We start from the raw sequence: 11073 nt of genomic DNA, 5'->3' as shown, positions 1-11073 counted from the left end.
GCGCAGTCACATCTGTGTAAGTCTATCCTCATCATGCACTTGTGAATTACCCTCTCTAGAAAGCATTGCATCAACACAATGCAGTCTGTTGCAACTGTGAAGGTATGAGGCAAAGTGGTACAATTTCTTCATATATATTTGCTGTATCTGAAATTGCTAGTGGTTAAACTAAAATTGGAGTTTGGAAGCAACAGTGAACATCTTGTGACTGAGAATGAAAGACTGGTGAAACCAAACACCAGTAGAGGGCATCCTTTGCATAGTGCAACAGCTACTTGATAGGTTTCTAGTTCTTCCACTAATAATGGAGCAACTCTTAAATGTAAATACAGGCATACCTTTTTACAGAAGCCCATCCCTGCCTCCCTTTTATTGACTTCTGTCTAACTGGAAGGTGTTTTTGGTTTGTTTTCTTCCAGCATTGGCATTAGGAGGAGGGTGGAAGAAAGACAGTCTTTAAATTTTGGGTTGCAGCAGCATGTCTGCAGTAAACTGTGTAATAAAGCTTGACTTGGAAAATAATGGGATTCTACTCTAGGGCTGCATCTACAATGGAGAAATAACCTGGTTTGGCACTGCTTTAACTGCCTTGGCTCAAGGCTGCGGAATTCTGGGAGTTGGAGTTTGTTGTGGGGCCCAGAGCGTATCAATTTGTTTCAGGGCCCACATGTAAATAAATAAACCCATGGTTCAGGCACCAGTGAATACCTCATTTTTTCTTCTTTGCAACATGAAGCTTGGCCTGTGCATATGCATACATATGATTTTGTAAGTAAATTTACTTTTTTATATTATTCTAACTAAGAACTTTGTGCTGGTTCTTTATTGGGGAGGCATGTGGGGGCTAGGAGAAACAAGGTGGACTTAGTTTCTTGCTCACATATATTCTGCTGAGTTAACTGTTTGGATGAGATTAAACAATCTCTCCTATTTTGGGTCTTTCCCACAAAAACCTAGAACTCAGAAACTGGCCAGAAGGTCCACAAACTGTCATCCCACCCATAGAAATCTCAAACCCTACAAAATTAAGAAAAACCTGGCAGAAAATTACCAACAATATTGTCAAGAGGTGACACGATATCACATTTGGTGCACCTGGAAGTGATGCCATGGTGCACACAGTCCTGATTTAGTAAGTCCAGATATGCACTATTCCACATAAATGAGCATAGGCAGTTTTTTATGCGCCAGTGTGTCTAGCCTATCTTCTTTTTTTGGTGACACATGAATGGCAGCCCAACCTAGCACAACAAGACTGAGAAACCCAACAGACACTGGAATAAGGTGATGAGATTCCAAGCTCACTTTCATATAATTTATTCTGACATCAAGGCTACAGTACAGACAGATTTCTCCATTGCACTAGCAAGTGTCTGCAGCCCTGTAGCCTGAGTTTCTTTGGATGGTGTCCTGAATCCAACCAATAAATTGGCAGACGTTTGTATAGACCCCGGGCTTCCCGTCTTGTGCACAGACCTGCATCCCCCAGGAAACAATGCCTTGGAGTTTATTGTTGCACACCAAAGGTCCTCCGGAGTCACCCTGCATGAAAAAGAATAATGATCAATTCACTTATTAAGCTAACTTATCAACTTTCTGACAGAGGACTGCATTGCCCTCTTACATGGGGCAATGGGGGCATTACTGCTAAATTTGTTATCACTAACTAGGGATGCAAATAACTGCCAAAATTCTTCCCATCCTTGGAGAAGGGTAGGAAATATATTTGCTGTTCTCCCCACAGAGGATGTATGGATAAATTAAAATGTTTTATCTCTCACATGGTTAGACCCATGCTGAGAGACAGTTGATTACGGGCCCGTTGTTTAAGGGCCCAAAGAGTCAGGCCAAAATAAAGCTGCTTCTAGTCACTCCGGAGGTGTGCTGTTTAAATGATGCATGCGTCCTAGAGGTCGGAAGCTGCACCAAAGCTGTGCTTTGGCACGGCTTGCAGCCTCTTAGTTTAAACAGCATACCTCCAAAGTGACCCGAAGCGGCTTTTCTGGAGTAAAGTTTTTACTGTTTGCAAGACAGAAGATTTGTTCACTGAACTCTTGGGGAAAATAGCAGTTCTTGACAGGGAAGAGAGACAGAGAGAGAGATCTTGGGGCAGAGGTCGGAAACATGGTGCCTTCCAGATATTGTTGGAGTGCAGCTTCCATCAGTCCTAGTGAGTACAGTCAATTGTGATGGCTGATGGTACTTAGAATCCAATAACCTCTGAAAAACAACATGTTCCTCCTTTCTGTCCTGGGGCATAACTGTGGATTTGCAGATTTGGGTGATTTCAAAATTTAGCATTATACCATTGGATCTAGAAATACTCTCACTAGTGCTATTAATGATGATATTTAGGATGATAATTCTGTATAAATAACTGACATCTGGAGTAGTGCATTTCCTGCCATGAGAATTCAAAGTGTGGATTATCCAAATCTACTTCATTCCTTTGCACTTCTTTGGTCAACAAGGGAAGCGCTCTCACCTGGCAGGAGTCTATACCACCTCCCTTCACGGTAGCGCATAGCATGTTTTCTGTGATGGCATTCGGGTATGCCTTATTGCATTCTTCATTTGATATCGTGTAGACGTTGGCACACTGCAGGAGGTCAGGAAACTCTGCTGCAAACAAAGAACACTGGCAGTTTATTTACATGGGCAGGACACCCAGAGATCTAGCCACCAGCACAACCACCAAGGCCTGCTGAAGCTGCCTTTAAGGATACTGCACCAGGCCAGCTGTGCAGGTGAAGGAATGAGAAGGGCAGCAATGAAGAACTAGACAAAATTCTATCTGGTAAAGATATAAAACTGAGCACTAAAGTTATTCAACATCTTTATCAGTGACTTGAATGAAGGAATAGAGGGCATGCTTACTGAATTTGCAGATGGCACCACATTAGGAGGAGTAGCTAACACTCCAGAGGACAGGATCAAAATTCAAATGACCTTAATAGATTAGAAAGCTGGGCCAAAACTAACAAAACAAATTTCAAAAATGATGTTGAGAAGCTGAAGCATATCCAGAGGTGGGTAACGAAAATGGTCGTCCAATCCATTTTGTTCCCTTCACCATGAGTGGATGTTAGATTTGGACAGTGAAGAAAGTGGATAGGAAGAAAACAAACTCATTCAAGATGTGGTGCTGTCGAAGAGTGCTAATACCATGGAGGGCTAAAAAGACAAACAAATGGGCCCTTAAACAAATCAAGCCTGAACTCTCCCTAGAAGCCAAAATGAAATAGGATGTTGTACTTTAGTCACATCATGAGTAGCATGACTCATTAGAAAAGACAATAATGCTATTGAAGATAGAGGGCAGCAGAAAGAGAGGAAGAGCACATGCCAGATGGATAGACTAAATCAGAGTGGTCATAGGCCTGCATTTGCAGGACCTGAGCAGTGGACGATAGGTAGGCTTGGAGATGTCTCATCCACAGGGTTGCCATGAGTTAAGGTCGACTCAAGGCCAGTTAACATCAACAACAAGTTTGCCGTGTCACCCGATCTCTCTTGCTGATAATTCTAAATCCCCTCCCTAAACTGTAATTCCAAGATTTCATAGGATGGAATAAAGGCAGTTAAAACAGAACCTAGCTTTATAACTGGGTAGCGTGAATGGGCCCCTGATGTTCATAAAACACTACTTTACATTGAGGGGTCTTGATGGTGCCCCAGCCTGACACTTCACAACGAGTCTTGGGCCTAGCACATTCAGTGGCCAGTTCAATGGGCCTGACATATGCATTGATGTTGGCAGAGTTGCGCAGTCGTATTAGCATGATGTCACTGTCATGTGTGGTAGGGTTGTAGGCCGGGTGTATGAATTTCTGTGCTGATGTGATGCACTGCTCAGAGCCCTCATTGGCCCGGAGGCTGTGATCCCCCATCCGTGTGTGGATGACTCTGCATGGCAGGAGCAGAAGAAAAAACAACAGAAAAGACAAGCCTTAAAAACACAGCAGAAAACATACATATAATTCGATAAGACAATAAAATTCCTCTAAACCAGGGACAGGAGACATGCAGCCCTCCAAATGTTTTGGATGACAACTCTGGTCAAACTTGAATCCCCAACAAACAGGTATGTGCTTGCATATCCTCCAACATATCATAGACGAAAACCAGGACACATGTGACCAAGCAAGAATATGTTCAGAATGGCAGAAATTATTGATGAGGAAGAACACACGCTAGGAGTGGCTGCAACAGTTTGCTTTTGCCTGAGCCTGTTGGGAAGGGCAAATTTCCACCCTCTTCATTTCTTCTTCCCCCTGCTCAGTTTATTGAGTAACTATTACTTTTGTACTTCAAACCCAGTTTGCAGTAAATGAAGTAAGGTGGGGCATAAGGTGGAAAGTGGAAAGAAGAGCGAGAAATTGCGCCATTTTAAACTAACATTTAACTAGAAAGCCTTCCTTGCGTCTTTTACTCCCTTGTTTTAGCTTTGCCTTGCCATCCAAGGCAAAGCTCTTCCTTTGAATGCAGCCATCCTATATCCTTGTCTCCAGGGTAAAATTAATTAAGTGTATGGACTTTTGTAAAAAGAAAAAATAGTCACTATGCAACATTTGATCTCAAGTTCAAACCACGTTTTAGTAGTGGCAGCTTGCTTCAAGTCACTTCTGATATGGCAACTTTAAAATGGTATTTTAACAGGGTTTTCTTGCCAGAATTTTTTTAGAGGGGTTTACCCTTGCCTTCCTCTGAGGCTGAGAGAATGTGACCTGCACAAAGTCATTCAGTTGATATCCATGACTAAGTGGGGATTCAAACTCTGGTCCCCCAGTGTCCAAGTACAACAAGTGAAACAAGTAAAAGATGACCCGATCTTGTGGTTAAGGGCTGGAGCAGACAGACAGGAAAAAGTGGCTTGATCCTGCTTTTTGTAAAAACAGGTCAAAACTCCAGTGCCTGCTCCCAACAGCTCAACCATATGGCAGAGTGTCAAGTTGTGCCGCTGGGTAATTTTTTTTGCTTTCCCACCATGCATGTGCACTATTGCACAAACACATCACATCCACCCCGATGCCATTTCATTGGATGGCCGCCCCTCTGATCGGCCATACAGTCACATGTACGATGCTCCACCCGTATAGGACATTGGTGCATCGGTGTGTGAGCAATACATTGGCAAAGGAAAATCATGGAGGCTTCCCATATATGCCCCCTTCATGTTCTGCCCCCTTGTTGGACTGTCCGGTTTGCATATGTTGTAATTGCATCCATTGGAGTTGTTGCACTTTCATTTCTTTGCTTTGCCGCAGCCCCACACTCACATCGGGGTGTTTATATGCAGGTGCAAAAATGTTCATTTTTGGGGCCTTCTCATGATGTGGCCAAAGTACGACAGCTTCAACTTGATCACCTTGGTTTCCAGGGAAGTTTCAGGCTTGATTTCTTAAAGGATCCATTTGTGTTTGTTTTGGCTGTCCACAGTATCCTCAACACTCTTCTCCAGCACCATATCTCAAAAGAGTTGATTTTCTTCTTATCCACTTTTTTCGCTGTCCATCTCTCACATCCATATATGGTAATGATTCTGAGTTTAGTGATCAGTTGTATATCTTCACTTATTAGGATCTTCTCTAGTTCTTTCATAGGTGTCCTCCCAATTCCCAATCTTCTTCTGATTTCCTGATTGCAGTCCTGGTTATGATGTATGTTTGGTCCAAGGTATGAGAACTCTAGTTCTGGGCACCATAATTCAAAAATGATGTTGACAAGCTGGAGCATGTCCAGAATGTGGCCAAAATGGTGAAGGGTCTGGAAGCCATGCCCTATGAGGCTTGGGAGCTGGGTAGGTTTAGCCTGGAGAAGAGAAGGTTAAGAGATGATATGATAGCCCTGTTTAAATATTTGAAGGAATGTCATATTGAGGCTGGAGCATGCTTGTTTTCTGCTGCTCCAGAGAACAGGACCTGGAACAATGGATGCAAGCTCTAGGAAAATAAGATTCCACCTCAACAAGATAAAACACCCATGTAGGCAAGACCTCAGTTTGAGGAGAGAGAAAGATAAGCGGATTAATGTAACTATTCCCAACTTGTGTGTTCATCCTCATTAATAACTTTTGCCATCTTGACATGTTGTTTGGCCACATGAGTCCCAGTTTTCATCTACAAAATGCTGGAGTTTCTGCAAAATGCTGGTGGATCTCCTCCCTTTTCTGCTGCCATAGCTTCATAAATGCTATATCACAGAAAGAGGGAGGCAAGTGTTCACATTCACCATTTGTACGTCTCTAATGAGAAGTACATATTCACAGTCTGTATTTCTCTACTGAGGCATCTACCATCATCTGCCCTTAGGGAAAGGTTTCCAGGATCGAGAGAGAGAGAGATCGAAAAATATATAGAGAGAAATGTTGATACCACATCAGAGCCTGCTTAGCTGGATTTCCCATCCCTTCATCAGTGCCATCATCATCTATTCATTAAATATTGGTCATTGTGATTTTATTTATTTGTAAATAAAATATGACTCAGAGAGCTTTTAGGATGGGCCACTTACACATACATCACCAAAAAAGAACAAATGCATTGACCCCCCTTCCTGAACAAAAAGATGACAGACAGGCCAAAATAAAGCAGCTTTGGGTCACTTTGAAGGTATGATGTTTAAATGATGCATGTGTCCTAAGAGTCCCGAAGCTGCGCCAAGGCCACAATCCAGTCCTAATGATGCGAGCACAGCTTTGGCGCAGCTTCTGGACTCTTAGGAGGCATACGTCATTTAAACAGCATACCTCCATAGTGACCTGAAGCAGCTTTATTTTGGCCTGTCTGTATGGTGCCACAGATTGGCATTACACCAGGGAGCCCTGGTGGCGCAGTGGTTAAATGCCTGTACTGCAGCCATTCACTCGAAACCACAAGGTTGCGAGTTCAAGACCAGCAAAAGGGCCCAAGCTCGACCTCATCCTTCCGAGGTCGCTAAAATGAGTACCCAGACTGTTGGGGGCAAATTAGCTTACTTGCTAATTAGCTTACTTGCTGTTCACCGCTATGATCTTTGGAATAGCGGTATATAAATAAAAAAACAAAAACAAAACAAATGTGGACATGTGAATTTACATGAATAGATGCAAATTTAGACACAATGGCCTGAATCCTATTGTTAGTCCCAACTACAGATGTCTCTTGAACCAATGGGTTTTACCTATGTGTTGATTCATCATGCAGTAAGTAAATCGGTGTTTCTGCTGCAGTTGGGATTAATCAGTGAGACGCTGACTCATGCTTACCATTTAAATAGAATTATAGATCTGTTATACTAATTCTTGAAACAGAAAACTCTCTTCCTTGCCTCTCAATGTTCTTTATCCTTAAAGTGGAATTGGACTGAAAACTCTTGAAACAGAAGGTTCTTCTAAAAGGATAACTGCTCTCTAAAGCTAGGCACATGGCTATCCTTAAAAAGATTTGTTTTCCAAAGGCTGTAATACTAATAACTGTAATAAACAAACAAACAATAAATCTATCAAAGTGGTAAATATTGCTGATGATAATTTTTACCTATTTGTACCCACTGGTTAAAACTGTTTCTTTCTTTCATCTTGGACCAGCAGCCAATGGCTTGGGGCTGCCAATGTCTCAGGACTTTGAGTAGTACTGGAATAAGGGACAACCAGCGATCTCAATACTATTGAGACAGGATTCCTGGGTTTTTATGTGTGTTTTTATGTGTGTCTACCATCTAGCTAACAGGATGATTCAGCTTATAAGACTTTTCCCATTAGAAATAAGACCTACTGAAAGCAATAGGCTCACTTCTGAGTAGACATGTCTAGGATTGTGCTGTAATTCTTACTTGTGTTAGAATGTGTACTGCATGTGCATTTATGCATATGATTTATTCCAAATCTATCTACCTTGGACGTATAATTTCCCAAACAATGGTCATGCCGGCTGCTGGATTTGGAACTGTACTTCAGCAAAAGGAAACTCCATGTCTGTTATTCAAAATGTGTTAAACCATCCAGAGTTGCTGATCTTTATAAAGGAATCTGATCACATTTTCTTCTTTAATCCAATCCCCCAAGTACAGCTTTCCATAGTTTGCTTACCCCTCGTTGTCACAGTGGGCAGCAGTTACCACCCAGTCCTTGTTTATCAGAACACCTCCACACTGAACATCAGGGCCATTTTTCCTGCTGTTGGAGAGGATGACCTGATAGGGTTGACCGTGCTTGGGGCACTCTTGGCCTCCAATGATCCGCGACTCATCTTGTGCAGCCACTAGGGAGAAAAAGCAAGCAATGTTTGAGAGTCATTGAGTTTCAGTCACATCTTACAAAGCAGCAGGAGTTTTGTTGCATGGTCTGCCTCAGCAACGTTTGTCAGCCTAGGGGGATTTCTAGAATTGTAGGTTGCTTCTTTCTAAGGGATACCACTCCGCTGCAGAAAGAATAGTCTCTTCTTATTAATACCAGTTTTGTTGCTTTAATGGAAGAACAAATGGTATGGCTGCATCAACTGTTGGAGAGGAGTTGCTTTTCTTCCTATCAGCTTTCCTAACTGGAATTTTTTAAAAATGGAAAATAAACTTTATTCAAAATACACAATTATACACAACAACACAGTTTGTAAACATAGGCATTAAGGCTGCCATGTTTCTTCCAGATTTCAAGCGTGGTAAATTTGGGTGGGGGAAAGAGATGAATTAAGCTCCCGTTTTCAGGAAAGTGCAGTCAAAACCAAAGGGATCCAAACAGTGGGTGACTGGAGAAAATTACAGTGCTAACCTGTTGGGAAGGAAAGGGGAGGGATATGCGACAATGGCAGTGGAAGTGCTTGTCTCAGCTTGCATTGATTGATAGGCCAAAAAAAATGGCGCTATGTGTGATGAGCTTTGGAAACAATGCCTGGCATTCTGTTCATTGTTTGTAATGTTGTAAGCCAATCCGGCAACATTGTACTGTATATACTGGAATTAATGTTTACAGTTGTTGAACCAGTGCACATCAAGCGTGCCCACAAACATCCATCTTAGAAGCCAAGCAGTGCAACCAACATGTAGATTTCTGAGGTGCTGGAACTGTAGGGGCGCTTCAGCTGCTTGTTGCAAAGTGCCTCACTGCTGGAAGAGGGACGGATGCACCTTTACTCACCACCCCACTCACCAATGCCTCAGAAATCACTATGTTGGTGGTGTTGCCTAGTTTTTTAAACTGGGTTTATGAGGGTTGCATTGGAACACATACTATGATCATGGTGCTTGGTTGTTGTAGCTCCATCTCCTCATGCAGGATCTCAGCTAATATTTGCAAGGAGTGAGCATTGGACTAGGGCTCTGGAAGACCAAGATTCAGATCCCCACTCAGACATGGAAATCCCCTGGGTGACCTTGGGTAATTCATACTTTCACAGCTTCAGTTGCAGTAGTTAGCAAACCTCCTCTGAATAAATATGGCCAAGAAAACCCTAGGATAGCTTTACTATAAGTTGGGTTAAAAGAAAGGCACTTAACAATAACAACTACAAAGATTCCTTGGGGTTTTCTTTTTGTAAAAAAATGTCCCAATTTCTCAAACACTTCATATTTTTTTGAAGCATTTAAGCATTTTTCATTGCATGCTGCCTTTTCTCTACCTACCTCACACCACACATCCAGTTATGGCTTACACAACTACTGAATTTCTGGACTTATTAACAATTCAGACCAGCTATTTTTTAACGGAGATATTCCACTTGCACAAATGCCCTCACACTAAATGCAAAGAAAAAGGCAAGTAAATTCTTGCTTATGCTCTGTAGTTGTAGTAGTGACACTTATTCATAGGCATTAGAAGCTTCTCTACTGTACGGCAGTAATTCATTTACAAATGTGCCTAAATTCATTATAGTAACTAACAAGACAATCTCATGACTCATGTACCAGTGGGTTTCTTCAAACTACAGGGAAAGAGACTCCATCTAAGCATTAGGAAGAACTACCAACCCTGACAGTAAAAGCTGTTTGATGGTAGAATACGCTGCCTCAGAGTGGGGGGTATCTCCTGCTTTGGAGGTTTTTAAACAGGTTGGATGGCCATCCATTACAGGTGCTTTGAGTGTATATTCCTGCATGTTGGGGGTTGAACTGGATGGTCCTTGAGGTCTCTATGATTCTGTGCATCTTGGGGTTTGTAGTTTGATGAGGCACTTATCATTGTCCAGTGCACTGCCCTAAACTACACTATTAAAATTCTCTGGTAAAGGATACCAAGGGCCTGAGCAGAGACGCCAAAATAAAACTGCTTCAGGTCACTTTGGAGGTATGCTGTTGGAGCACAGCTTTGGCACAGCTTCTGGCCTTTTAAGATGCATGCGTCGTTTAAACAGCATACAGTATCTCCAAACTGACCCAAAGCAGCTTTATTTTGGCCTGTCTGTTCAGGCCCTAAGTCCCCTACTACAAAACTACGAAGTTCAGAATGTCATAGGATGGAGCCATGGAAGTTAAACTGGAATGAAACTACTGTAATTGTGTAGTGTAGATATGCCCTCTATTGTGCATACTTTAGACATATTCAAAAAGGGGGGGGGGTGGTTAGGGTGGTTTGCACCTTTTGCAAGTGCATGCCCTTAAAAAAGAAAAAAAATGCCAACCATAAGGCCAGAAATTTACAGATTATCCTTCCTTCCCTCCAGGCTTAAGCAGTCAATTACCCAAACATATAGAAACACACCTTTTAAGTGTACTGGTAGACATCCTGGTTTTAAACAGATCATTTGTGCATCCAGCTGGTATTTCCTTACCTGTAAGCACTAGCAGAAGTAGCACTGCGTTCAGAAGCCTCATGGCACTCCAGGGAAAAGATGTCATCTATATATCTCTTGTTGTTGTTGTTGTTGTTGTTTTTATTGGGGCTGTTGGATCAAGAGCAGTCTATTGTCACTGAATTCATCACCCTTAAATCCAAACTGACCCCACCTTCTTTGTCTTTGTCTAGAAGCAAACGGATCCAGTTATGTGGGTTTGGTAGCCTCCCCCACACATACAACTGGCTGTTGCTCAACCTTTGTGAGCACGTCTGGTTCCACAAAATAATAAGAAGGAAGATCTGTATAGTAGTGACACTTAATGTTG

The 11073-nt window shown here is 42.2% G+C and overlaps 1 protein-coding gene across 1 annotated transcript; it reads right to left on the bottom strand.

Annotated features, from left to right (window-relative positions):
- Window positions 1–1362: 1362 nt before the first annotated feature.
- Window positions 1363–10809, bottom strand: LOC149304911 (kallikrein-14-like). Its single transcript, XM_089478398.1, has 5 exons — window positions 10743–10809; window positions 8069–8240; window positions 3653–3906; window positions 2486–2622; window positions 1363–1542 (listed from the first exon to the last, which is right to left on the bottom strand). The coding sequence occupies exons 1-5, from the start codon at window positions 10807–10809 to the stop codon at window positions 1363–1365; spliced, it is 810 nt and encodes a 269-aa protein (XP_089334524.1).
- Window positions 10810–11073: the final 264 nt, after the last annotated feature.

The sequence above is a fragment of the Sceloporus occidentalis genome, unplaced genomic scaffold, assembly GCF_023333645.1.
Source record: "Sceloporus occidentalis isolate IW3139 unplaced genomic scaffold, rSceOcc1.0.p SCAF_13, whole genome shotgun sequence".
Lineage (NCBI taxonomy): Eukaryota > Metazoa > Chordata > Lepidosauria > Squamata > Phrynosomatidae > Sceloporus > Sceloporus occidentalis.
The sequence above is the reverse complement of the archived record's forward strand: the minus strand, read 5'-3'. Positions and strand labels throughout refer to the sequence as shown.

Coding starts and splice junctions, on each gene's coding strand:
- LOC149304911 (XM_089478398.1), bottom strand. CDS start 10,809: ATGACATCTTTTCCCTGGAGTGCCATGAGGCTTCTGAACGCAGTGCTA. Junction 8,241..10,742: donor ACTTCTGCTAGTGCTTACAG/GTAAGGAAATAC, acceptor TTTTCTCCCTAG/TGGCTGCACAAGATGAGTCG. Junction 2,623..3,652: donor CACCATCAAGACCCCTCAAT/GTAAAGTAGTGT, acceptor CTTTGTTTGCAG/CAGAGTTTCCTGACCTCCTG.